The 26,760-nt window shown below is 45.2% G+C and overlaps 4 protein-coding genes across 8 annotated transcripts; 2 read left to right on the plus strand and 2 right to left on the minus strand.

The window, feature by feature from the left end:
* Positions 1 to 1,562: 1,562 nt before the first annotated feature.
* Positions 1,563 to 11,613, minus strand: efs (embryonal Fyn-associated substrate). Its single transcript, XM_088293345.1, has 8 exons — positions 11,322 to 11,613; positions 10,820 to 10,951; positions 8,808 to 10,022; positions 8,505 to 8,627; positions 5,891 to 6,844; positions 5,572 to 5,628; positions 4,256 to 4,513; positions 1,563 to 3,662 (listed from the first exon to the last, which is right to left on the minus strand). Exons 2-8 carry the CDS (start codon positions 10,829 to 10,831, stop codon positions 3,477 to 3,479), a joined length of 2,805 nt encoding a protein of 934 aa, XP_088149471.1. The 5' UTR covers positions 10,832 to 10,951; positions 11,322 to 11,613; the 3' UTR covers positions 1,563 to 3,476.
* Positions 11,467 to 14,680, plus strand: dhrs4 (dehydrogenase/reductase (SDR family) member 4). Of its 5 annotated transcripts, none has more exons than XM_088293352.1 (9): positions 11,467 to 11,836; positions 12,339 to 12,431; positions 12,513 to 12,690; positions 12,770 to 12,871; positions 12,943 to 13,013; positions 13,586 to 13,637; positions 13,728 to 13,862; positions 14,169 to 14,224; positions 14,306 to 14,680. In XM_088293352.1, exons 2-9 carry the CDS (start codon positions 12,376 to 12,378, stop codon positions 14,418 to 14,420), a joined length of 765 nt encoding a protein of 254 aa, XP_088149478.1. In that variant the 5' UTR covers positions 11,467 to 11,836; positions 12,339 to 12,375; the 3' UTR covers positions 14,421 to 14,680. The 5 variants fall into 5 exon arrangements, with proteins under 5 accessions (XP_088149478.1, XP_088149473.1, XP_088149476.1 ...); XM_088293347.1 differs by having other exon boundaries at positions 11,502 to 11,836; positions 12,316 to 12,431; XM_088293350.1 differs by lacking the exon at positions 11,467 to 11,836 and adding an exon at positions 11,843 to 12,171 and having other exon boundaries at positions 12,290 to 12,431.
* Positions 14,681 to 15,065: 385 nt separating this feature from the next.
* On the minus strand, positions 15,066 to 23,548 carry tinf2 (TERF1 (TRF1)-interacting nuclear factor 2). Its single transcript, XM_088293346.1, has 11 exons — positions 23,240 to 23,548; positions 22,780 to 22,982; positions 22,514 to 22,624; positions 22,355 to 22,450; positions 21,514 to 21,624; positions 21,315 to 21,438; positions 20,099 to 20,521; positions 17,025 to 17,463; positions 16,432 to 16,493; positions 15,796 to 15,848; positions 15,066 to 15,710 (listed from the first exon to the last, which is right to left on the minus strand). The coding sequence occupies exons 1-11, from the start codon at positions 23,271 to 23,273 to the stop codon at positions 15,603 to 15,605; spliced, it is 1,764 nt and encodes a 587-aa protein (XP_088149472.1). The 5' UTR covers positions 23,274 to 23,548; the 3' UTR covers positions 15,066 to 15,602.
* A 635-nt stretch (positions 23,549 to 24,183) lies between these two features.
* cideb (cell death inducing DFFA like effector b) lies at positions 24,184 to 26,669 on the plus strand. The gene is made up of 5 exons (XM_088294598.1): positions 24,184 to 24,276; positions 24,925 to 25,039; positions 25,107 to 25,256; positions 26,159 to 26,349; positions 26,529 to 26,669. Exons 1-5 carry the CDS (start codon positions 24,251 to 24,253, stop codon positions 26,653 to 26,655), a joined length of 609 nt encoding a protein of 202 aa, XP_088150724.1. The 5' UTR covers positions 24,184 to 24,250; the 3' UTR covers positions 26,656 to 26,669.
* The last annotated feature ends 91 nt before the right edge of the window (positions 26,670 to 26,760 follow it).

Consider the following 26,760-nt stretch of genomic DNA (forward strand, 5'->3'; position numbering starts at 1 on the left):
ACGCCCGAATGATTTTACAATGACGTACACGATTTTATTAATTTGTTTATTTATTACTAACTATACAACGGACGAGCGCTCAGCGTGGTAATTCGGCAGGTTCCGGAAAACCTCGGCACGCCTGACATACATCCACCCATCTTTATTTATATAGCGCTTTCACAACAGCTGTAGTTGAAACAAAGCGCTTTACAAAGAATGCTCAACAAAATTACGATAGTACAACAGAACACATTACATTGACAAAAATACAATGTAAAGTTCTGTGCATTTATCTCATCATTGACAAGTTTACTTTGTCCCGTGACAAACAAAATGTTATAACAAACGAATTACACGCATTAAAATGTGAATAATCCATTCCAGCACCCCAAAAATTATTTTTGTATTGTTTCAGTGATGAAAAATAGCAGTGTAGCGAAATAAGATGTGAAATTAAGACAAATGTTGTACACACTGTAGGACACCTCAGTTGGTGTGCCTTTAAGGGGCGTGGCTTAGCCACTCCACTTTGGACAATGCCGCTTGCAAGGGGTAATGATTGTCCGATACATGACACAGGACATCTGTAAAGTCTCCCGTCACACAAATTTTGGGACACGACAAAAACTAACCAAAAATTAGCGTGGTACTCGTGAGTAAATGTACAACAGTACAGTAATGTAACACAAATAAAGTGACACTGTTCATTATTGCAAAAAAAGTATTTGTTTATTCTGGACTGGAATACAAGGCAGACATAACATAGTGTTCAAAAGTGAAGGTGTAGTTCTGTATTGCTAGAATTCAGCAAACAGGGATGACTTCACATGTGTAGAAAACTTGCATTGAACAAAAACAGGAACTGGTATATTTTTCCAAAAAAAAGAAAGGAGTGGGGGACACTTTCTTTAAAACAGAGCAGGGTTCTCAAAGCTTTTGGGTCCTGGGGTGCGAATACCAATCAAACATAACTTCCATGTGTATTATGTTTTTGTAACATTACATCCTAAATTTTCATGACCTTGTGTTTTTTTTTTTTTTTTAGAAAGGAACTGAAATTCCACTGAATGAATTCAATATTCCTTCACTGTCGCAAGCTGACGTGCACGACTGACACTAACAACATGGCTGTGAACAGAGGAAGAGCGGTTTACAAACGCACCCCCTTCGAGCGACCATTGTGAGAACCACTGCAATACAGCACCAAAGCAAATCACACAAAAATGTGCATGATAAAAATCAATCATATTAAAGCTATGAATGGAAAAAAAAAAGAAAACAAATATGATCATAATAAATATAAAGGTTACTTGCTTCTCTTCAAACTCGTATTAAGTGTAGTTTCCATTAATACTTCAAACATCCACAAGGTGACACTACAGCAGAGAAAATGGGACAGGAAGGTTCCTCAAAGCATGCTTGGAAAGGATGAGGTAAATAATTCTGATGAGTTCATATGATGCGAATTCAGACTTGATTAGTAGCCTCGGCAAACAGCTTGATGATGGTCCATCTTTGTTGAGCGCAGATGAAACATGGGCACAGCCCACCACTGAGTGCCACGCTAATGTACCCCCCCCCCCCCCCCCCCAAAAAAAAAGCAAAGCAAAGGCGCCAGACATGCATGTAACGTGTAGCGACGGGTAAACTTGGTTGATGGGTTTCGCATGCACACGGTCGTGGGACAAGAGACAAGAGAAGTGGATGGGGGAATTTTACGAAAAGGAAAGGCAGGATGGTAGGAAGGACGGATGGTGACAATGAAGGATATTAGGACCGCATGAAGTAAAAAAAGTTTGGAAGGAATGGCTCTAGAACAGGTTGAACGAAATGAGAAGAAAAGGATGGTAGGCATGAAACAACGATAACAGGAATCAAAGAAAGACCAAACCAAGGAAGGGAGAAAAAAAAGCAGTATGCATGGAAAGACGGTTGGAAGGAAGGTAGGAAGAAAGGACACAAGAAAGGACAGAAGAATGGAAGGAATAATGAAAGGAAAAAAAACAGGGTTGCGTGAAAGGAAAGAAAAAAAACAAGGAAGCATTAAAGAGTGGGAGGGAAAAACAATTGAATGGAAGGAAAGGTTAGAATTAAAGGAAGGCTGAAAAGAAGGAAACAAGGCCAGTAAATATGCAAGGAAATAAGGAAAGCTCAAAGAATGAAAGGGAGGGAGGAAGAAAGGATGGAACAACATGAGGAAGGACAGAAGGAAGCAAGGATGCAAATAGCTTCGGATGGGCGAAAGAAGGAACGAAGGAAGGAGGCAAGTTAGAAGGAAAGGAAGAATACACGCAAGGAAGGACAAAGGAATGAAGGACAGAAGATGAGGAAAACAAGCCATTATGAAAGGAAGGAGAGAAAGAAGGAAGGTATGAAAAAGGATTTTAAAAAGAGAAGGAATGCAGGAAGAATGAAAGCTAAGATGAAGACGACACTTTCATCAGATCGCAAGTGGACAAATAAACATCGGATGAGCACAAGCCACCATTTGGTGCCACGCGACCGTCGAAAAGCACGTCGCAACGTGCAGTGACGGGTAAACTTGGTTCACAGGTTTTGAACGTCAAAGCCCCGGGGCAACTCGTCCCCGGGACTCGTTCACGCAAACGGCAATTCTTGTCGGGCGGGAAGCCGTCTGGCACAAACACGACATGAGCGCAAGCCGGCCTGGGGAGTGGTGGCGACAAAGTGCCTTTGAGGGACAGCGGTTAAAAAGTAGGTCAAAACCAGAACGGCAATGTGTCCTTCGGAGCTATTTTTCGCAGAGGTGGGAGTGAGAGTCACAAAGAGCATCTCATCCAAAAGAGGCTTTTTGCGGGGCAACGCCGAAGAAACAACACATTTCGGGGTGCAGCTCACGTTTGGGAAAGTCAAGTGAGTTGAGGCAAAAAGCAAACAATTCAATTGGAGTGGCTGCTAAATTTCAAGCCAGTTGAGTCTCAGTTCCACCAAACTACAGTTGCAGCGAGGATAAACACACGAGCTTCAAGACAAATTATCTTTCGAGTGGAAGATGATTCAGCTGAAATTGAGGACGACAAATCCTTATTTCAAAACCGTTTTGTTTTTTAACATCACAGCATACTGGTAGGTCGTCAAGTTTGTGCGCACGATACGTAACACTTTTCTTTTCACAAAACAAAATGTCAGACTATCTCAAATCTGCGGATTCTCAAATGTAAACCGACGCTTCAAGTCATGTAGTTCAAGTCGTTTGTAAGTTTCAGTCCGAAAATTGGCAACTGGTGCCAGACTCGAGTCTCGTCCACCTCTGATATTTAAAACGTTGAGAAAATGATAGATTCTAAAGCGGAGGCCCAAAGCGCAGCTTCCCGTCCTCAATAAGTTAAGATGCACGAGAGGGGAAAAGGAAGAGTAAAGCCACACAACTGAAGAAGACACAAACAAACAAAAAAAGTGTCAGAACAAAATAAGGCATTTTCCAAGAGAGAGAGAGAAAAGGTGTGTAGTGTCAACAAGGTGGTCCCAAAACATCACGAGGAGATCTCGGCCAGGCGCTGGAGCAGAGTGGAGAAGCCGGCGGCTTGCTGGGAAAGCTCGGCGACGCGGTCCACCATCTCCTGAGATGCCGACACCGATGGGTAGTTTTGTGCGGCGCCCTTTGTCGCCACGACGACCGCCTTCAAGGCCTGGCAGAGGCGACCCCCGGAGGTTGTGATCTGCAAAGGGCGAGGAGAGGGCCGTAAGGAAACGATTCCTGCGCGGCTTCTGAATAGGGCACATTATTTACGACAACATTGCAGAAAGGCGAGGAAGAAAGACTGAAATGATATCAAGGAAGGAAAAAAGAATGACCGAAAGGAGGGAAGGTAGGAAACGAGGAAAGGAAAAAAAACAAGAAGGGAAAAACTCAATCAGAATCAGAAAGAGAAGGAAACAGGGAGGTATGAAAGACGGAAAGAAAGAAAGGATAGAGGCAAAGAATGAAGGATGGTAAACGGAAGATTGGATGAAGGGAAAAAGGATGCATTAAAAGGGAGGATGAATGAAAGAAAAGAAGGATGGAAGGAAAAAGAAGGAGATCCAGTTGAAAGAAAAGAAGAAAGGGAAGAAGGAAACAAGGATGGATGAAAGGGTGAGGAAAGAAAAGGGGCTTCCGGGAAGGAAGGACAGATAATTGGTAAGAAATGGATGTAAGTGAAGAAAAGAAGGAAAGATGGAAGGATGAAGGAAGTACGAAGGGAAGAAGGAAGGAACCAAACGGGGACGGGAAGGAAGGATGGCCGGGCCGAGTGTGTGGCGGCCACGGCACCTTGGCGCGGAGGTCGCCGGAGGCGAGGAGGCGGGAGAGCGTGTCGCCGATGAACACCAGCTTGTGCGCCGTCACGATGAGGCTCTTGCCGCGCGCCACGAAGATGCGCGGCGGCTGGTTGCCCTGCACGCTGGTGAAGAGCACGTCGATGGCGTCGGCCAGGCAGGACAGGTGAGCCAGACTCTGAGACGAGTAGAAGGACAGCAACTCCGAATCCTCCAGCGACAGGGACACCGGCAGGGGAGGCGACGGCGTCAGCTGAAGACAACGTTTGGACAAAACACGACATCTGAATTCACGTCAAGCGGACCGGCGACGAAAGGCGCTCGGAACAAACGGCGCGCCGGGAGACGCAGGCGAGCACAATTCCATCGGGCGCGTCAGTGAACGTCCGTTGAAAGACTCCTTGTCTTTGGCCTGTTGTCCGATGTGAGGCCAAATTGTTAGCCAAGACAAGAGAGCTCTTGTTGGCTCGCCGGGGCGCAACCGAGGACTCGAGCGCGTCGCCCAAAAATGCAGACGTCGCTTTTCCAGAGGAGACGGGATAATAAAATGACACTTGCTAATGGCGTCTCAAACTCCCGTGATGTCTTTATATTGACACGGACCATGGTGATTTCCGCAGACAAAAAAAAATAAAGACATTTGGACAGGATCGCTAGGTAGGAGGTTCAGGAAGGAAGCCAACGAGCTGGACTACTGAGGAAAAAAAAATACAAAAAACGAATTGAAACGTTTCTAAAACGACCGAAAGCAAAGTACCACGAAGCAAAAAACGACCTTTGTCTTTGTTTATTAAGGTCAGACGTGAGCTTTCGGGGTTCATTTGAAATATATTTATTTCAGAGTTGCTGTCCATCCGTACAGAAGAAGACAGGTAAAAAAAAAAAAGTTGTTTGAGAATTGTGGTTTACTTTTTTACGCTACACTTTAATTTTATCTTGACGAATGTTGCAGATATTTTAAAAAACTAAAACTAATACTGAAACTAAAATGAACTATTTTCCAAAAATAAAAACCAATAACTAACAAACCTGCTGCAAATACTCAATTAAAAAAACAAAAAAGTCAAAACGAAATAAAAAATAAGCATATTGAAAAATCCTAAACTGTTCCTGAGTCGCAGTGGCAAACAGACTTGACTCATCTGCCAGTGATTCGAGACGACTTGGCCGTGAAAATGATGCAATGTCACTCACCGGGCCGGATTTTCTATTGACTACAAATAATCTACGTAGACATGTTCTTCGACGAGATGGCTTCGACTACATTTTTACGTAGAAACGTGAAAGAAAGCATCAGCGGCGGCAACTTACTCTCGGCTCGGAACTGATCGTTTGTCCGTTCTGAGCCAGGGGAAGCTCCGGTTTTCCCTACATGGAGAAGAACGGATGACACTCAGTCAAAACACGGCATGAATGAGAACAACAATTGCTCAGCATCTAACAAGATTAGTACAGTTAACGGAAACTAACACTGGAAAAACGTAATTAACCAAATAATCGTTCATGAAAGTGATTTAAAAAAAAAAAAGAAAAACTGTCTGTAACCACATTTAACGTTTATAAAACTATAATTATAGCGAACATGTCCTTCATTTCCGTCTGTGTCATTCATTTGACTAAAGCAACTGACCTGCAGCTTGACATATCCAACACTGTCCCCGTTAGGAACGAGGGCCGGCACAGGAGTCAAGCCGATCCCGGCGTATTCGTTGCTGGGATCTTCGTCTCCGTTGCCGTGGCCGACCGTGAGCGTCACCGTGGCCAAAGTGGGAGGCAAGGGGAAGGCCGGCTGAGGAGTCGGGGGCAGAGGCCTTTCTTGAATCCAGCTACTCTTCCGGGAGCCCATCCCGCCGCCGCCGCTCGACTTCCCGTCCGCTACCGGGAGAGCGGGCAGCGGCCTGCGGGACAAAGACTCCTGGGAAGGCAGTCGGGGGCGACCCTGAGCCTGCAAGAGGAGCGCGCTTTCCTCCAGGGAACGCTGGACCAGAGAAAGCAGTCCTTCCGACGGAGGGGCGTTGCCGATCGCCGATAACGCGGGCAGGAGGTCGGCGAGGCGGGCCCAAGCCTGCTGAAGCGGCGGCGGAGGGTCCCCGCAGTGGCTGGCTTTCCACGCGGACAGGATTTCGGCTAGCGACGAGGCCAGATCCCGAGACGAGAGCGCGGCGGGCGAGCAGGAAGCGGCGCTCAGCACGCCGTGTACAAGGCCGGAGAGCGAGGCCCGCCACTGGACGTCCCCGGAGCCGTTGCTGGAAACGGAGAGACGGCGAGTGGAGGTGGAGGAAGACGACGACGAGTGCGGAATAACTTCGGCTTTCAGAGCGGGCATATCGTAGATCCCGCAGTCCGGGGAGTCGCGCTGCTGGTCACCCGCGCTCGCTCGCTTGTCCGAGCCCGGGACGCAGTAAGTCTGAGCGTTCTGGCTCGTTTCCTCGCCGCAAAGGCTGGCGGTGGACTCGCCGGCACCCAAAGGCACACCCGGAAGAGTGGGAACGCTGTAGACGTCATCGGCGTCGGCCGCCACGCCGCCGCTTGGTTGGGCTTCGGATGTGGAGCCATTCAGCGTTATGGTCGGCACGTCATAAACCTGCAAGTGGAAAAATAACGCATTTCTTATCAGCCAGACAGCCTTTGACCGTCTCCGAGGGCTGCTTATTCTCATTCGAGTCAGAAGGAGATGGAATGACGTGAAGAGAGGGAAAAACCCTCAGAGGTTTTTAAGCGTCTATCGATGCCACAATTTGACGGTCAAACAATACTTTCGTCTTAACAAAGCTCCTCAACGCCAAGATGCCATCAAAGCGCGTCAAAAAAGTACGTCATGGCTGTCTGACAACAAAACGTGCATGTCCATATATGGTCAATTGCAGATTTTTTCACAAATCGATGCTATTGGTCGGTTCCAACATCCGGTAATTTTATTTATTTTTTTTTTTAGGCATGATGAACAACTTTAAAGTATCGAAAATTGCTATTAAATTTATGAATAAAAAAGTTGGAACTGTCTGCAAAGTGTTTGCCTCTGCCAGAGCCGTGCGGTATTATGTGACCTCAAAATTGAAAGTTAAGGATGCGTTTTGGACAACAACCAGGAAAAAAATAGTCATTGTCAGTTTTGTTCAAAACGGCTACCTCGGAAGAAACCGACCAACCACAAAGGGAAGTGTGTGCAGACAAATACTAATTCCCACGCATTCAACTTCTTATTCGGCTGATGGTTTCATTTATTACCTTGGTGAAAGCTTTAGTGGAAGATGACGTTACCACAGTCATTAGATTTTGTAAAGTAATAAAAGCTTTTTTGTCCATTTTAAATCAATGATTTTTTTTTTGCTGAAGATTGTGCTTTTTTTTTTCACAAACAGACACACACACGCGCGCACTAGCAGTAGAAGTGCTTCTAATCCTTTTTTTTTTCCTGCTATGTGCGCAGGACTCAGTAATTAATCCCCACCCCTACGCAGTTAACGGAGAGTGTTTTGTCTCAAGTGGACCGTGGCGGCATATGAGGAAGTGAACTGGCGGGACTTTTAAACGCATGTGCACGCCTCCCCCGAAGTAAGAACCTGTGGGACGCCACACACAGATGCATCAAAGTGTCTCGAACCACCCAACGAAGGCCGGGATATATTTATCCACTCGAACATCCTTGTGTCAACGCATATGCAGCAACTGGAGCAAAAACAATCCAGCAGCTGGCACGCGCTTTCAAGGAGCACTAAAGCGAGACCACTGGTGCGGCGGCCTCAGCAGATGGGCGGGACCGAGAGAAAATAGAAAATAGCAGCAGCCCTCGGACCGGGTAGACGGGCTACCGCAGCAGGCCAAGACAGGTGTGGAATCGCCTCGGGGGGGGTGGGGGGGGGGACACCAATAAGGGACTTGCAATGGGGGCGCTAAGGAACTGGTTGGATGACATTTTGAAATCCAGTCCAGGAAAGGTGCACTTGTTCTGACTTGAATTTACGGAAGAAAAAAAAATGTAACTTTTGCCACAAGCGCTATTTTTGTCTAAATGAAACTCCTCAACACGCAATATAGTTCCTCTGCACAAGATACCACAACACGGTACCAAATATTACTTTGGCGCGAGCACAGTCAGTTGATTCAGAGTATTTTTAAAATACTTTTTTTTTTTAATGCAACATTCAGTACGTGGCTGCGGAAACACGACACTCGACAATTTTTCCAAGCAGCTCAACCAAATGTCATCGACAGAGAACGCCAACTGAAAAAGCCGTCATCACCTCTGTCTCGGAGTCGACGTGCGGTGGGACGGTGCGAGGCGTGTCATAGATGCCGTCATCGCCATTGCTCACGACTGTCGGCGCCGCTCGCTGCCACCGCCCACTCGGTGGCGTGTCATACACCTAACAACCACAAGAACAACAATTGATATTTGTAATATGAAGCCATGCAACATGATAAACATTTTAGACCTTAAAACTCAACTTTTTACACACTGAACAAAAATTACGTAAGCGTCCAACAGCAATGTCGTTGTGATGAGAGGAAAAATAAATAAAGTGTTGAAAATACGGGACGCAAACCTGGTCGTTCACAGGATCTGCATAATCTTGCTTTTCCCCCTTGGCGTTGTGCGCGCTGTTGATTTTCTCCAAGTCCCGATTCGTCGGCCGGTTCACCTCCTGTGCCTGCGATCCCGGGGTGAAGGCGCACTCGCCTGACAAAGGTGCGGTCTGTTGCCCATCTTTCCGTGTGACTCCCCTTACCGGGGGAGCCGGCGGCGGGGGCTTCCGGGCGAAATTTGGCGATCCGGGAACTCGAGGGTGGCCGGCTCGAACCAGCAAAGGCGACCCCCGGTGGCACGTCAGACCCGGTTTTCCTCTGGCTACAGCAGGATTTGGGGACGGACCCTTGAGGAGGGGCCTGGGAGGCGCTTGGGCGGGGGACGATGAAGTTCTTTGAAGGCTGACCGCCATAGAAGAGGGAGTTTGGTACATGCCAGGAATGTCCTGACCCACTTCAGACGGCTGAGTTCCACTGACTGCGGACGGGCCATTCGGGCAGGCAGCCAGAACTCCTCCCGTTGGGGTTTGGTAAACATCCTCACCGGCAAGTGGCGTTCCTTTCGGCACCAAGTAACAGTCATCAGAGGGTCCCGCCGTTAGCGTTTCGCGAGGGACGAGGTATGTGGTGTCCTCAGAATCCTCGCTCGCTCTTGCCACTCCGCTTGGGGAGAGGTACACCGACTCTGGAGCCATTTGAGCTCCTGGTTTCATAGCATGCTGAGCAGATGTGGGTAGCGGGCTCGCCGGAGTCTGATAAAGCGCTCCGGCCACATCCGTGCCCCGTCCTCTCAGAGAAGGGGAGCGCGGACGACCCCCAACTCCGATATCCCACTCAGGCCTGGGTCGGGATCCGGATCCGGAGCTGGAGTGCGAGCGCGGACGACCGCCGTCCGTCTTGCAAAGCTCACCGGGTCTCAAAGCTGGTCCTGGTCCTCGGCTTTCGCCCGCAGCCGGTGGGGAGCGGTGCATGGCGTCTACGTCATCAACGCTACCGCGGGACAGCGGTAGACCGGGAGACAAGTACACGGAGTCCGGGCTGGGGGCCGGGGCGGTCTGGAGGAGGCGCAGACGATTGGCCGGGGCGATACCCTGCCGGCCGTGCAAGGAGCAGAGCCACCAGCCGGGACCGCCGCTCTGCTCCTGCTCCAAAACCATCAGGATGTCCCCCTTCCTGAAAGCCAGTTCCTCTGGGCTCTCTGCTGTGTTGTCAAAGAGCGCCTTCGCCAACACCGTCTGAAGGGGAGGGGACACGTATTAAAAGGCGATCCAATAATCGACAGGTTTTTAATAGTCTTATTTCAGACGGGCGAGACAATCTGACATTTGTGCATCCCAAACAACAAGTACATTGATGGCGATGCTAATCAGCTCGGTTGTTTCACGCCTTGTATACAAGAGAAGAGGGACGTCAGAGGAATAATAGACTCAAGTTCCAATTTCATCCATCCATTTTCAATAGTCCCAAGTCCTACAGGACTTTTGGGGGGAGGCAAAGTACACCCTGGACTGGTCGCCAGCCAATCGCAGGGCACATATACACAAACAACCACTCACATTCTGACCGTTGGACAACTTTGAGTCATTAATAGACCGAACGTGCAACATTTGGGAATCTGGAGAAACTGAGGCAAGCGCACGAAGAACAGAGAAGTCCCGACTCGAGATTCTCATGCCAAACCTCAGAACAGTTTGGCAAGCATCCGAACCACGTGCCCACCATTCTGCCAGGTCTCAAATTAAAATATTAAAACATGCAGTTACTACGAAGGGCCAAATAAGGATCACTGGTCAAATGGACAGAGCGGCTTAATGGTAATGAGCGGGATGAGAGCAACTGGAGGGGGGATGGGGGATGAGAGCCACATCTGTCCCTTTGCAGTTTAGGGCTTAATTGCCAAGCCCCTCGCCCCTCCTTTCATTTTTAAAGCCACCCCCCCTGGGACAGTGCCATGTGGGACCCCAAAGCCAAAATATGACGTCCACAAAAAGAGCCGTGCAAAGAATCAATGTTGACACGTTTCGATACTTACAGAAACAGACATGGCTGCGAAGTTGGCAGCGTTATTCGGTCTCGAAGAACGTCGAAATCAAGTGGACTGGTCGCTCAACTGGGGTCCATTCAGCTCACATCGTCTCTGCCTTGTCAATCACGAACGTTGGGCCTGCGAGTCGTTCGGAACCGTTACTTACAAGTTACAAGCACACTTTCTGTCCAAATAGAGCCGACAGCAAGCTCCACCTGTCCCGTCATTCCACGCCCCAGAAACGTTAGACGCTAATATTAGCTTAGCATCTGGTTCGGCGCTCAAATGATGGCCGAATTCGTCGTTTGCTGCACCGGATAAATGTTAAATGTCGTCCCCGGTTTGCGATGTAATTCACTAGCGCGGCCTAGCTCGCGAACATTCGCGGTACCAAAACGTTAATTTTGTTCAGCATTTGCACCACACAAAGGAGGTCAAAAACCGTTCGTGGTTTGCTCGCCGTGGCGTAAGGTTGAGAATTAAAAAAAACATTACATCAGCTTCGTACCTCGAATTTGCCGGCAAACTTCACATCGGCGTTCAGTGCGTGATGAGGCGAAGGCGCTTCTTCTCAAGCGTGAAAAAAACAGTGGCCATTGGCGTTCAATCATTTTCGGCCGATGACAACAAAATGATCTCCGCCCTCTCCTACGCTGACTTGCTTTGTGCGATCTACAAACCACACGGAACCGTCGGCGTCCAGCACCAAACACGATGAATGCAATCCATTTACTTGTGAGATCGCATCACTCGGCCAACTCTCTCGCTCTCTGATTGGCTCCTTGCCGGGAGGTGCTTTTAAGGACTCGATAAAAATAGCCCAAAACCAAACGATCGAGAGGTGTAAATTAAAATCGACATTAAAAAAATATACAGGATAGAATGAGTGACATAATGAATTCTAAGGAAGTCTAAATACACCAAACGAACCGAACCATAGGATGTAAGCTTTTATTGTGGAAGTTTTTTTACCCGGAAAAAAAAGAAAGCCGTTCCAGTGCACGCAGTGCGAGCAGTCTAAAGGTCTTGACTTCTTTTTTTGTATTATTATTTCAATGAATGTCACTTTTGTTTGAATTTTAATGACGATTGCTTTGGTTTATGTTGAATTGTGACAAGAGAACACAACTGCTTACTAGTCTGCTAAGCTATGTTTAAACATCAGGTTTTTGGTTCCACTCCAGCAGTGTGCGGACGAAATTTTTATGGAGCAAATTTTATTCGCAACGCAACTGTGACGTCACAGTTTTGATTGATTGCTTGGTCAGAACAAAATGTAGTCTCTATTATTGTGTTTCATTGCAACAAAATCAGTACTTTGGCAGTATCTTTTTGTCTTGGAACTATGTTTAAGTGAGGTGAGTTTGAGATGGATGGAAAAAAAAAGTGCTTTGATGCCATTTGTCATCAATAGGCAATTATAAACCCTTTTAACAACTGAATTACTCTCGGGTTCTCGCGCTGGCTGATTTTAAGCCCGGGCCCTGATTGTGACCCAGCAGGTGATGTTGAGGATTGCCTTCAGGTGCCTTTGGACCACTCCTGTCTCAGGCCGAAGAAACATGTCTCAGAGCAGTCTTGCTGGAAAAGTGGCCATCGTCACTGCCTCAACGGCCGGGTAAGAAGCTTTTTTGCCTTTCAAAAGAAAACACTCTAGACAGACATTTCAGAGGTCATAACCCGTCTCCTCCGCATCCAGCATCGGCTTGGCCACAGCCCGTGCCCTGGGCAAGCGGGGGGCTCACGTGGTGGTGAGCAGCAGGCGGCAGGCCGGCGTGGACAAGGCCGTGGCCCTGCTGCAGAGCCAGAACATCCAAGTCACCGGCACCACATGTAACGTCGGGAACCAAAGCGATCGAGAACGGCTGCTTCAGATGGTGTCAAAAAAAAAAAAAAAAAGCAGCGTTATGAATGGTGCCCAGATGCAATGTAAATCTTATCGTTTATTACATGCAGACTCTGGATCAGTGCGGCGGCGTTGACATCCTGGTATCCAATGCGGCGGTGAACCCTTTCTTTGGAAACCTCATGGACACCACGGAAGAAGTTTGGGACAAGGTTTGTTCCAGAATGGACTATTTAAAATTTTTTTAAGGAAACAATTTTAACATCCGTTCGCTCATTTTCAGATTATGTCCATAAATGTAAAATCGGCCTTCCTCATGACCAAGATGGTGGCGCCACATATGGCAAAGAGGGGGTGAGTTACAAGCCAAAAATGATTTGAAACAACAAGAGGCACATTACATTTGTTGCACTGGGTGTTTTTTTTTCTCCTCCATCCCTAAAATTGGTTGAATAAATACATTTATTTATTTTTTTATACATTTCTCATGTGATATGTTAATTGATTAATTGTACATAAGCCCCCAAAATATTAGAAAAACAAGTTATTAATAAATCATAATTCAATTAATTCTACATAACAAAACGTAATTTTTTTCCCCAAGGAAATTTTTCCATAAAATATAAAAATATTCTTTCAACAATTTCACCTTTTTCATTCTCACCCCAATAATTTATACATTATAACTAAATTACAAATAACATTAAAACAAGCATGTATCATATAGTTAAAATGAACTCCTTTACATAAAATACTAGAATAAGTAATAATTTACCTTTTTTACGATACTTTGTTCTTCTGGATATGTTTAACTTTATAACAGATCAAGATTGGCCATTTAATTTTTTTAAATGACGGGGGAATATTGATTGTGATTATCTTTGTCTTACGTTGAAATGTTAAAAAACGTTTTGTAATTCTTTTAGAGGGGGAAATGTCGTGCTTGTGTCGTCCGTGGCCGCCTACCAACCGATGCAGGTCAGACGATCGACACCAAAGACGATGAGCCTCATTTGCGAGATTGTATTTGGACTTTTTTTGTGTGGGCTGGGCTTGCCGATTCCGCAGGGCTTGGGTGCGTACAGCGTGAGTAAGACCGCCTTGGTGAGTCTGACCCGGGCGCTGGCCCCCGAGTTGGCTCAGAACAACATCAGGGTGAACTGCGTGGCCCCCGGCATCATCAAAACACACTTCAGCGCCCCGGTAAGACGTCCGCTTCTTACTTCTAGAGATTTATGTCATGTTTGTCTTTCGGACTTGAATTCTTTACATAATTACATTATTGTGTCTTTATTTATGAGTGGGGCGTGGATGATTTAATATGACGAAATGAGCTCTTTTAAAATCTACCTAGTCTCCGATTGTTTTCCATTGTTTGGATTAACACATTACAATGAACCCAAACCCCTTAAAAAAAAATATAAATGAATGAGTGATTAAGTCCAAAGGAAAAAACAAAGTCAAATTCTTTATATTGTATTTGTTACAACTGCATTATTTTTCTTTTAGTTGTGGCAAAATGACGATATCATGGATCACTTCAAAGAGCAGATGTGCATCAAAAGGTACGCTTCACTTCTCTTTCACATCTTGAAGCTGCATCTCGACGCGTGACCGTGCATTTTTTTTTTTTGCCGTCTGTCCAGAGTTGGCGAACCGGACGAAATCGGAGGAGTGGTGGCCTTCCTGTGCACAGACGAGGCATCGTACATCACGGGAGAAACGATCGCAGCGACGGGGGGGATTGCCTGTCGACTGTGATTCCTTGAGCCGCGTAGGAAAAAAAAAAAAATCATTGATGCTGCTTGCTCTTTGGAATCGGAACATCCGCATTAGGGCTGCAGCTCTCAAATGTATGTTTTTTAGAATCAAGTATTATTCCAGAATATCGATTAATTGGATAAAGACAGATGTTTCATTCTTTAACTCGATATCATATTTGAGGTGCAGGCACATTTCTGTACTTTTGATCACCATCCCCATCTACTGTCGTATCTGCGACTGGCTGTCTATGCTTCTCGAATGTGAACAAACGAGTGACGCAGCTCAATTCTGAACGTGCTTATAATTATTTTATTTTATGTTATTTTTGTTCAATAAAGCAATTGACTGAAAATGTTTGCACATTGCTTGCTAAAAAGAAACAAGAATCCAAGAATTGTAATAAATAAGAAAAAGTTCACCCCTAAACCTTTTCCATGTTGTCATTCTGGCAAGTTTTAAGTTGAATTTTGAGGAAAAAAAAATCCTTTTTCAAATAAAGATGTATTGCTGTAATATGGATAAAGTGTTCTGAATACTTTGGGAATAAAATGAGAAAAGGTTCTCAACTGACCTCGCTAGTTCAATAAATATATAATAATAATAATCTGGAAGCGCAGAACCAAAAGCACCAAAACATGCAAATGAACAAACTCAGCATTTATTCACAAACGCAACAGAGTAACATTTTAATTATTGATCATGTGATACATAAAAAGTCAAGCTCAAAATGTTCTTCCTAACAATATGCTATTCGAAAAAACGCTATTGCCATCAATATTGCGTTGGTGGAATAATGGATGACGCCGCCGTTTTTAGCCATCTCGGGGGCGGCCATTTTGCCACTTGTTGTTGACTAAAAATGACAAGACAGTCACTCCGATCTCAGGTGGCGACCAGTCACCTGATTGGTCGAAATCAGAAGTGTGGTGGCCTGGCTGTGCACGGAGGACGCGTCATACATCACGAGAGAAACGATCGCAGTGACGGACGATTACGTGAGTGGTCGCAACTCTCACATCGACAGAAGGGACAAAATGGCCGCCCGCTAACATGTCTGAAAACGGATGGATTTTACTGCCTAACTCATATTCCATAAATGCTTTAGACGAGGGGGGGCGCATGGAACATATTTTTGTTGAGAACATTTCGGACTTCTATTTTCGCGGCTCAAAGACATTTTTATCGTTGGCAGTCACGTGGCAAGGTGCGGTTTCCCAGCTTCAAGAATTCACGCAGGGTGGGGAAATACGTGCCGTGTTTGGTTTTGGAGTAACGCTTCATAAACAGCTGAGGGAGACAAGAACGCGGTGGTAGAGGGGGGAAGTCAATGTGGGCGGGTTGACGGGCGGCCGAGGAGAAAGTCGTCACTTACCCTCTCGGTGGCTTCGTCCTCTGAATCGGCGACATAGTCGTCGCCCAGCGCCTCTAAGCGCACACCGAGAAAAAAAAATAGCAAAGCAAAACTATTATGACATTGACAGCCATTGCGAATCAATCCATATTGATGGCCCAATGAAGTTAATTTTTAACTTGTTTCTTTAAAAAAAAAACGTATCCAATTATTGGCATCTGTGACACAGTTGAGAAGATTGTTTACAGAACTTATTCGGCGACATCGATAAGTAGAAATGTGTATCATCCACATAACTCTGATATTTAATGTTGTATTGATTGATGATGTTGCCGAAACGAAGTACATAAAGGAAAAAAACAGGACCAAGAACACTACAGTGCGGAACACCATATTCACTATCAGTGAGCTAAACTGACCAAAAATGTGCTGACAGGTACGAGCGAAACCAATCAAGAGCCGTTCCAGCTGATAAGAACGACAAAGTCAGAAAATTCAGATCAAAAGTTGCCATTCTACGATAAAACAGGACGCTTTACGTAGACTGCCGCGCTCTGCTAACCACAGCCAGATGTTCAAAACTCACAAAGTCTTCAAAAGACCATTTGGAGCAAGCAAAGTTTGGTTTTCCAAAAAATCTAATGGAGCAATGTTTACCTGCGCTGCTCCGCCGTAGAGGGAATGACACGGCGACTCCGCTTCCTTCCGTGGGATGATTCCTGTTAGGAGACATCAACAAATCAAATATTCATCATTGGTGTTTAGATACAAAATCACTTGGAGTCATTCCTCAGCCACAAGCGTGTGAAACAAAATAAAATTCAACCTCACCAGTGACTTCCGTACCTTTTTCATCACGATCTATAATTGGTTTTAAGATACTTTGACATGGGTCAATTGACCAGTGAGAGAAATAACGGGGGGTTAAATATGGATGGTGGTATTTTGACTAAGACATTTGCGTTCATCGTTTTAACAGTAAAGCAAAGCCTTCGACCAAAAATATCCCACAAACTACGATGCAAAACACTTTAAAATGAATAGAACTTGGATTGATTTTATACAACCCTAAAAAAACTAAAAGTAAATGCCATACAAATGATTTCCAGAAAAAAAAAATGCTGACTACATGCACGTTTTCAAGACTCTCCACGCTAACCCAGGCTAAATGTAGCTCCTCCCTCCGAGGTATCCAAAGTTCGTCTCTCATTCATCCATCACGTCAAAGTGTGCAAATGGCGGCCGCTTACTCTTTGTCGTAGTTGCTCCTCGGCCTGCTTGAAGACGTTGGTCCCGGACAAAGGTCGGAGCTCGTCAGTTTTCGAACGGTGACTCTGGGTTGGCGGCGCAGACAGGCCGTCGCGGCGGGGCAACTCTTTTGGAACGCGACCGTTGCTTCGTCGCCGGCCGCTTGCGTCAAATTCTTGCGGCTGTTCCTTGCTTTCAACTTTGTCAGCATGCCGCCATCTCGCTTGGACTTCTTCATTGCTGGCGCGTCGTCGTCGTCGTCAGCGGCGAACACGCGGCAGATGGCGTCGGCGACGGAGAGCGGTTTGCCTCGCCTCGCCGTGGCCCGATCCCCGGAAGACGACGACTCGAGGCCTCGCTGCGGATTGGAGGACACTTTTCCGGAGAGCGGTAAAGAGAGGGACGTGAAGATGGAGTCATCCAAGTTGGGTTGGAGCGATGCTGTCGTGGGTGAAAAAAAACAAAACAAAAAAAAATTTAAAAAAAAAAAAACAAGACCCCAGTTCACATTTTCTTACCTTACAGCTTTCTTCCAAGATGAAACAAATTCACATTTCACCTCAAAATTCGACACTCACCACAGGCCAGAATTATGATTTATTGAGTATTTTAAACCTTTTCTGGTGCTCTTTTGACAGCAATTCCAGTTTCAATTTTGATACCACAAGCTTGTTCATACACCTTTTTTTTTTTTTGAAACAGCCACAGCTTCGTCCATTTAAGTAAATGCCAACAACAGGCTAACAAATAGCTTCACAGGCATACGTTCTTTATCCTCTGTGAAGAATACGACGGCTTCCTGAGAAAATATGTCTCTGTGTTTATCCAAATTTAAGTGCGCCCCGGCGACCACAACAAAAGGAGAAGCACAACGTCAGTCGAAATGAAGCAAAAAATGGGGGGAATTCTTTGCAGGATTTCCCTCAGCATATTTCTAAAAATGTCAGCCAAAGTCTGCGCTATTTGAAGTTGTCGGGTGCACGCACCGTTGACCGCGTTCCAATCACTTGAATGAGGCGGCCTTGTCGGCCGTCGTCCCGCCTCGGGGGAAGCGACTTCGTGTGTGAGGACAAACGAGACGTGACCTTTTATTTTTAACTCATCTGCTGGTCACAACAATCCGGTGGACTTTATCTTGTGTTGACAAGTTTGAGAAATGTATTTTTTTTTGCTGCACTTTCAACATCCCAGACAAAAGCGCCACCTTTGTGGATTGTGGTCGACGCCGCGGGCAACGGAAAGAAAAGCGGGAGTGCCGAGATTAACGCTACACACTCAAACTCGGCTGCAGGGCCGCTCAAGTCCGACGCAAGATCTGGAACAGAAAATAGGTGAAAGGTTTTTTATGGATGGCGGCAACCTGGCGGCACGCTTCAGGTCAAGTCGACTTGAGGCGAATTGCGGCACCAAAGGGAAGTTTGGACGCCACATTATGATGTCCAGACATAAGTTCAAATGAGAAGACATTTTCAAAATTCGGACGCTGCACTCGGGCAGAATTCATTCTTGTCGGAATACAAACGTCCACGGCTCGTTCAAGTGCCATTTTGAATTTTTGGGTCCTTGAAAATGTTTTGACGTGGAATTGGTCATTCGCACTAAAATGATGGGTGAGCTGCATTTATTGAAAAACGCGTGGGCGCATTGTTGAAAGCTGATTTTATTCTTTGACGGTAAAGCCCCCCCCCGCGCATGCGGTCCTTTAAGGAAAATTAAGATAAATGGTGAAGGAAGGAGATAAAAGCTCATTTTACTCGGCCAGTCCAGAGATGCAAAGTGCTGCGCTCACAATTATTGAATGTTGTTAAAAAAAAAAAAGGTTGAAAAAAAAAAAAATGAACAGAGCTCGAGTATTTTTTATTTAAACACATTTTTTATTTCTCCAAAATATTGGATTGCTCGACATTTCAATGCAAATGTTTCATATGCTTGAGAATGTGAGGGAAATTGCGCTTAATGACGACGGACTTGAATTCCAGATCAAAAGTTGACATCCACTTGTAAAGAACACGACATCGTGGCTCTCGCAAGTTTTCGACCATTTATTTGCTTAGCGTGCATTCGAATTTTGATAAACCGCTCGTGCTCGTTGACTGAGAAGGAAAAAAGGAAGTTATCTCGCCCACAGACGACTTCATCCTGCAAGCAACTGCAGGAAACGCAAAGAAGCAGCGAAACCCCGACACGCTGGGAGAAGAAAAGAAACCGCACCACTGCTCAGCGCATCGACACGTCGCCGAGTGCACGTTTCACAAGTGCCATGTTTTCCCCGAGCAAGATTGAGATTGTAATTGAGGAAATTAATCCAAAGGGGCAACGAATGCGTTGGAACTGCAAACCGTCTAAACGAGAAAACAAAACCGCGTCTTCAATCTTTTGGGTCGACTCGCTGTTGGGTGAGAAACAGTCGGTCGTCTGCTCGGACGGGACGACGACGACGGCAAATAAAGAAATGGCAAAATCAGTTGAGAATGTCCCGACTTCAACCCCATTGAGAACATGCGGACAAGTCGGCGTGAGAAAGGCAACAAATTGAACGGAACTGCACCAAAAAGGTCAAGAGGAGACACACTTTCACCCAAAAGTTTGCCGCAAGCTTGTGGGTGGCGTGAAGTTGGCAAAAGCACGAGGAAGCAAATATTAGCATTGATCTTTGACTATTTGGGACAAAAGATGTGGTCACTTTTTCTGTTAAGACATGAAGTCATAAAAGAAGAAAAATTCTGCGTTTTTTTGTTTGAGTTCTTGTCATACAATCTGAGTTGTTTAAAAAAAAAAAAGGAACACAGGAGTGGAGTGACATTGTATCAAAAGTTTCATTGGATTTTTGCTCAAACATAATCTGTGCACAGCGGCATTTAAAAACAAACAAACAATACTATTATTTGTTGTGTAAATATTTTGTCGTTCTGGTGACAAGCTTACCAATAAATGATGTCAATAAATCACCGTGACTCAAAACAAAATGTCAATTTGGTTTTCTGAGGGCAACCCACAACACCGTTTTTGTTTCCATCAAAAATGAAACCCAAATGAGCACATGCAGCACATCTGGAAAATCTTCACACAGGCTCACCTTTTCTGCCTGAAGACGTTGGTCCCGGACAAAGGTCGGAGCTCGTCAGTTTTCGAACGGTGACTCTGGGTTGGCGGCGCAGACAGGCCGTCGCGGCGGGGCAACTCTTTTGGAACGCGACCGTTGCTTCGTCGCCGGCCGCTTGCGTCAAATTCTTGCGGCTGTTCCTTGCTTTCAACTTTGTCAGCATGCCGCCATCTCGCTTGGACTTCTTCATTGCGGGCGCGTCGTCGTCGTCGTCGTCAGCGGCGAACACGCGGCAGATGGCGTCGGCGACGGAGAGCGGTTTGCCTCGCCTCGCCGTGGCCCGATCCCCGGAAGACGACGACTCGAGGCCTCGCTGCGGATTGGAGGACACTTTTCCGGAGAGCGGTAAAGAGAGGGACGTGAAGATGGAGTCACCCAAGTTGGGTTGGAGCGATGCTGTCGTAGATAAAAAAAAAACAACAAAAAAAACTCAAATATAATCAAAAGCGACTCACATTTTCTTAATTTAAAGCCTTCTTCCAAAATGCAACTAATTGACATTTCACCTGAAAATTTGACACACCACACCCCACAATGAATATTTTGTATTTCAAACGTGTTGACAACAATTCCAACTTCAATTCAGATGCCACAAGCGTGTTGAAAACATTTTTAACACAACCACAGCTTAGTCCATTGAGCTAAAAGCTAACAAATCAACGACAAGCTCAAGAACAACCTGCATGTTGCATCCTGTGACGCAACAAATATTTGAAAATAATCCAACTAAACTCACAGGCCTAAATTCTTTATCCTCTGCCAAGAATACTGCGATTGAGAAAATGTGTTGCTATGTTTATCCAGAGCTGGGGAGGAACGGCCCTCCGGACGAACATTTTAAGGGTGGGGGGGGGGTGACAAATTAAAACAAAAAAGGGCTTAGCGAAGCAAGGCTAGGGTCAGGGGTCGACAATTTTTATGAATGTCGAGGCTTGACTGGCAAAAAAGGGTCAAGTGCTCTCTCAACTTCATCTGTTCATTCGTATTAAACTCCACCCTGGCGGCCACACCAGATGGAGCAGCACAACGTCCATTGAATTGAAGCAAAAAAAATGTGGCAAATTCGTTCCATTCTATTTTATTATCTGATGTTGTATGCTTTTAATCAAGTACAATATTAGAGTGCGATTTTCCTAAAGCCTCCTTTTTTAATCCACATTTTTGCAACGGTACGCAAAGACGTGTTTACCCGTGGCGTGGAGATGCCCGAGACAGGCTTGATGGTCGAGCAACGTCTTCAGGAGCTGAGGCTGGCTGGCGGCGCGGGCGCACTCTTCCAAGACAACGGGGGTCTCAATGAGCCAAGACACCGTCTGCAGCACCGGACCGCAGACGCTCTTCAGAACGGGCGACGGTGACGGCTGCTTTTTCACTGTTGCAATTCCTACCTGAGAAAGGCTGGGCACGGGGAGAACTTGATCCAATCGAACCAAAAACTCCCACAGCAGCTTCTCCAATGCCTCGTCAAATAAAGGACCGTAGCCTATGAGGAACGCCTCCTGTCAGTCAGAAATACAGACAACGCTTGCTTGAATTGATACATTCCAGAGTCCCCATCTACCAGTGGGGGGCGCTCAAGACCTTCTCAGCGGGCCGAACATAAAATCAAGAAACATTGTCATATACATCCCTGTGTTGAATTTTTAGGTGAGAGTTTCTATCCAATCAGAATTCAGCCAGCTCGTGTTGCTAGGCAGATTTCATGACACCAGTCGCGCGCACTATTTAGCCGAGGCCTTCAGATACAATCGTGAGGGTGTCTGTTCTGTGTCTCAAGTGGGCTTTTATCGTTGATCGACAGTTGCGATAGTCAATCAGATCACGAGTTGGTGACAGTAAGGCCTTCTCGCTGGCCTTACACCAAAGACGATGAACGCGTCTTGTGATTGGATACTCACTCGTGAGGGGGCAGCGCTATGCGGAATCATAACACCCGAAAGTCCTAACTGGCGGCCGTTCGAAAATCTAAAATATATTTTTGCTTTTTTAAACCACTATGGGAAAAGTGTGGATTTAATTGCAGATACGCTTGCGACGCCATTTTCAAGACAGACCTTTCAAGAGAAGCTAGGTCGTCCAACACTTGCTCGGTTGTGCGCAAGTGTCTTTCTGTAGATTATTTTTCTAGCCGTGGTGTCATAAATGATGGGAAAATGAGGGGGATTTCAGCCATTTTGTGGCTGGGGCTACAATTTGTTATTTATCTGCAATTGGCCAAGAAGTACTCACCTGGAAAAACTCCTCTTTGGCAGCGGAGTCAGAGAGCAGCTCGTGGACCAACCTGTGAAAACTCTCGACTGATTTGTTCACCTTGACATCCGTCTTCTGTGAGGATAAAAAGTTGCTTGAGATCAGCTCAGACACGAGTCATCAAATGAGCGCGCCTACCACCGTCGGAGCCGAAGACGTGGACGGTCTAGAAGGAGCGCTAATCTTTCTCAGATGAGTCCTGATGACGCCGCCATCAGGTTGGGGGACACGAAGGAGCTCGAGGATTAACTGGAAAGGAGGCAGAGCAAGAGAATGTCAGTCAGGCGGGCTCGAAGAGGCACCACTTTAATTTACAACTCGGCCTGTTGCACTTTCCTAAAAAGGAAACACATAACTGAAGATAGCCAAACTCCTGACATGCACGTTCTGAAAATGCTCCCCACCCGTGCTCTCAGCCCCAATTCGAGCTTGGCCTGGTGTCTCAAGGTGAGAAAGCCCGGCACCATGTCGCAAGTGGACTCCACAAAGTCCACCAAGATGCCGTAGTGCGCCACGTCTCGTTGCTTCATGACCTTCCAAAGGGCGGCGGACACCAAGCGCACGGGCGGAGCCAGCTGCTGCAAGGCGGCGAAAGGGAGACTGACATCTGGGAAGGAGGGATGACACAAGGACCATCAAACACTTTAAGCATTTTAAGAGTGGACAATATCTCAGCTTGTTTTAGTGATGACGAAGTAAAAACTATTCTGCAAAAGTGGGATATATATATATATATATATAATTATTTATTCTTATGCACCAGAAGGCTAAAACTACATTGTGGCCCTCATGTATAACTTTAATCTTAGTGATTAAAAGTGATCATTATGCTAAATAATCGATCGATTAATTCAAGCTACTCACCAGCAAACACGTCGTTCGGCTTTGTTGACGACATTTTTCGAATCAAAGGAACTGCTAACTGCGAGTTTAGCAACTGCCCAGTCCGTTCTTCGACTTAAGTCGGGCAAATTTCAAAAGGTTTAAATGATGTTTTAATGAGTTAATGCACACAAGGAGAGTTCGTATTCCGTTGTGGCGCGCTTCGAAGCGAGCGTCGGCGGTAAAGTTCCGCTGACGTTTCTTCCATTCCCGCCTTCAGTTAAGTATTCTACTTTTGTTGTTTAGTACCTACTGCGCGGGCGGTGCTTAAACAGGCTGAAAGGAAATAAGCTTCGCCTGACGTCGCCCACTCACTCGAGCGACGCAATTAAGTACAACAAGCACACCACAGCTTCTCCGGATATGACGCATTTTTGTACGCCTCTGACTTGTTTTGACAGCTGCTTCTCATCTGTTTATGGGTTGTAAATATATATTAAAAGAAAGACAGTTATATTAAACTTTGTTAATTTAGAGAAAAATGCCGGACAACCCCTACAAATCATATTAGATTTTAATTTGATTTAAATTCAAATGTATCTGTTTTGTAAAGTAATTCCTATTTTTAATAAAGTATTGATTCAATTCATTTTTAAGCAAAAAAAGTTAAGACTAAAATACACGTTAGTATGAAATAATAAAAAAAGAATGAATTCAAGCAAAATTTATTTGTGATAACAGTTTAAAAAACTTCTAGCGTTCTTGATCTGTAATTATATATATATATATATATATATATATATATATATTACAATTTGGGAGTAGAAATATTGTCACAAGAATAAATACTCAAGCTCAGATACCTGATACAAATAATAGCGCTTCAAATTGGTTGAGTCATTTGATAACTTGCGAACACAATCTGGATGGACTTTGCCTTTTTGTTGTTGCATGTGAACTGTCACCAGTCATGAAGCAAAGTCCAGACTCAAAAGTAAGCTGACATTTATCTCGTTGGTCACCACATCACTGACGACAAGAGATTCGACCAGAATGGACACGACGTCGTCACTGATTAAGTAAGTGTTGTTTAGGTTGAAAATTTCTTTGAATTTTCACATTTCCAATTTGGAATGTGATTTTCCTAAATTTCACCAGAACTTTTCCTCTTTTTCTCCATTTACTTTTCATTTGGTAATCGTGTACAACAAAATGACGTCATTATTCGACGTAGACTTCCTGCATCAATCCCCTAACTTTTTTGTAAAACCATTAAAAAAAAGGCAAAACAACAACAACAACCAGCTTACCCTACATTCAATTGGACCAAGTAATTCATTTGGAATACGGAACCTGTACAGAAGTCAATACCGGCAAAGTTTAAATTGTTTCGCCCAATTTGCCCAAATTTGGTCAAACTCGTTTTTTCTGGGTTCTGGCAGTTTTGCATTTCATATAAATCATGAAGAAAAACAGAAGAAGAAAGAAGAAACCACACTTTCTTCTCATCTTTTTGCTAGCTGCAAGAAAAATCTGAAATGACTTTACATCTTTTTTCCGTGTCAGCAACTGAATTTGACCAAAATATCCAAATCAAATCAAAATTCAAAGGCAGATGGACTTCAAACACCGTATTCAATATTTTTCGTATCTCACTCCAGTAGGATGGAAAACCTTTCCTAAAAAGTGATGCATTTCCAATTATGTTTTTGTCCCTGTGCCTTCAGGTCGGTAACCAAGCGCGTGTGGTCGGCGCCCCAGCGACCGTTCAGGGTGCGAAGTCACAACCGGGAGGCCAAGAAGGGCATCACAGCCGGGACTTTGGAAGAACTGAAAGAGAGGGTGAGGGCGTTTTTCCCGTGTTTTTCGAGTGTCTGCAGACTTTTTGCGACTCTGCGTTTGGTTGCAGGTCTGTCAGTCGTTGTCGCTGGCGTCTCTGGCGTTGCTGGTCTGCGAGGAGGATGGGACGGAGGTGGGCTCGGATGACTTCCTGGCAACTCTGCCGGACAACGCCGCCATGGTGGCGTTGGAGCCCGGACAGATGTGGCGACCGCCATTGGTACGGGAATCTTCCGGATTTTGGTGATTCCTTTCAAATTTTCTGCTATTGTTTTGTGAGTGCACCTTCTGGCTGACCTGCGCTGCTTGCACTAACAAAATGGCTGCCCAAAGAGAGCGAGCTGGCAAAATTACAATCAGTGCCGCTACTTCAGCGATTTTTCCTAAACTTTGCAACATTTTTTTTTTTTTTTTTTTACAAAAAGCTATTTTTGCCTCAATTGCCGATAGCCAAAATCATTCTAACGCTTTTTTTTAACGTTACTCTTCCATTACAAAGAAAGCAATGTGTATTTACGGTGACTGGAATTTATGATGGCCAATGGCGCCATCTAGCGGGGTCATCTGAAGCGCAGTCACATCTCAATGGCGCTGTCATTTCAAGGCAACGTTGTACAAATATTTTTATTTGCAGAAAATCGAAAGATACCAAACCAGAGTTTTCCCCCCCAAATATTTGTAATCAACTCTAACCTTTTCAATTGTAGCGTGTGTAAACATATTGAATTTACATAAATCTTAAACGATTCATAAAACTAATCTTATTGTGATTAATTTTCCGCCTCAATTACAATTTAATTATTTTTTTTTTTCCAAGGCCATCTTCCCGAGTGTTTTTGAACAAATGCAAGCAATTAATTAATCTGTATTGCCGTAAAAATATTTTATTTATGATATTTGAATGTTTTGGTGTTCTCGTTAAGGTTCACACAAAAATGTAGGCAAACAAACCATAAATTGTCATGAGACAGCCTAATGGGCATCTGATGTCAATTCAACATCAATTGAAACACATCTGTGGCTTTATCACGTCAACTTTTTTTTTTTTATGTTTGATGAAATAATGACAGGTAATTTTTTTTACTGCTAACGGCGCATTCTCACTGTTCCCAATCACCCCAGGCTGCGTCTGTGTCTCGATATCAAGACAAGAGCAAGCCCAAGACGGGAAAAGACATCGCCAGTGTCACCTTGGACCTTTACAAAATGAGCCCCAAGGATTTGTTCGGCTCTCTGAGCGTGAAGGCCACTTTTCAAGGCCTGTACTCGGTCAGCGCCGACTTCCAGTGCCTCGGGCCCAAGAAAGTCATCAGGTGAGCACATGCCCAAAAGTGTAGTCTTGTAACATTTGGTGCTGTCATTTAGATGACAAATTTGGGCAATTAAATTTCATTAATTTGTAGTGACGATTACAAGAAAAATATCTTGTATTGTATTTAAATAATACCCAAAAAGTCGATGAGTTAGCACATGCGCTTGTATTTTTTTCCAGAGAGGCCCTCCGCGTGGTCTCAACCCTTCTCAGCGCCGCCGGTCACCTGCTCATCACGTCCGCCTCTGTAATCCGCCGTGTGATTGAGGGCGTGGAGCTTTGGCAGCCGCCACAGAAAGCTTATTAAAATCGATGAAATGGCCTGTGGGTCTATTGTATATATATTAAAAAAACAAAAAAAAACAAACACATAATTTATATTGGCCAGGCCAAAGCGGAAGTTTTCAAGTTG

This window comes from Idiotropiscis lumnitzeri, chromosome 4, assembly GCF_059441095.1.
Source record: "Idiotropiscis lumnitzeri isolate Australia: NSW breed Sydney's pygmy pipehorse chromosome 4, RoL_Ilum_1.0, whole genome shotgun sequence".
NCBI classification, from domain to species: Eukaryota; Metazoa; Chordata; class Actinopteri; order Syngnathiformes; family Syngnathidae; genus Idiotropiscis; species Idiotropiscis lumnitzeri.

What these genes read in the sequence shown, in the direction of transcription:
- dhrs4 (XM_088293347.1), top strand. Translation starts at nt 12,319, where the DNA reads ATGTTGAGGATTGCCTTCAGGTGCCTTTGGACCACTCCTGTCTCAGGC. An exon ending in GAGAACGGCTGCTTCAGATG is followed by an intron (nt 12,691 to 12,769) that starts GTGTCAAAAAAA and finishes TATTACATGCAG; the next exon opens with ACTCTGGATCAGTGCGGCGG. An exon ending in CCACATATGGCAAAGAGGGG is followed by an intron (nt 13,014 to 13,585) that starts GTGAGTTACAAG and finishes TAATTCTTTTAG; the next exon opens with AGGGGGAAATGTCGTGCTTG.
- tinf2 (XM_088293346.1), bottom strand. Translation starts at nt 23,273, where the DNA reads ATGTCGTCAACAAAGCCGAACGACGTGTTTGCTG. An exon ending in CCAAAGAGGAGTTTTTCCAG is followed by an intron (nt 21,625 to 22,354) that starts GTGAGTACTTCT and finishes TCTGACTGACAG; the next exon opens with GAGGCGTTCCTCATAGGCTA. An exon ending in CCGTGCCCAGCCTTTCTCAG is followed by an intron (nt 21,439 to 21,513) that starts GTAGGAATTGCA and finishes CCGGTGCTGCAG; the next exon opens with ACGGTGTCTTGGCTCATTGA.
- cideb (XM_088294598.1), top strand. Translation starts at nt 24,251, where the DNA reads ATGGACACGACGTCGTCACTGATTAA. An exon ending in ACGACGTCGTCACTGATTAA is followed by an intron (nt 24,277 to 24,924) that starts GTAAGTGTTGTT and finishes CTGTGCCTTCAG; the next exon opens with GTCGGTAACCAAGCGCGTGT. An exon ending in AGATGTGGCGACCGCCATTG is followed by an intron (nt 25,257 to 26,158) that starts GTACGGGAATCT and finishes CAATCACCCCAG; the next exon opens with GCTGCGTCTGTGTCTCGATA.
- efs (XM_088293345.1), bottom strand. An exon ending in CGATCAGTTCCGAGCCGAGA is followed by an intron (nt 4,514 to 5,571) that starts GTAAGTTGCCGC and finishes CGTTGTCTTCAG; the next exon opens with CTGACGCCGTCGCCTCCCCT. An exon ending in CCGGCGACCTCCGCGCCAAG is followed by an intron (nt 3,663 to 4,255) that starts GTGCCGTGGCCG and finishes CGCCCTTTGCAG; the next exon opens with ATCACAACCTCCGGGGGTCG.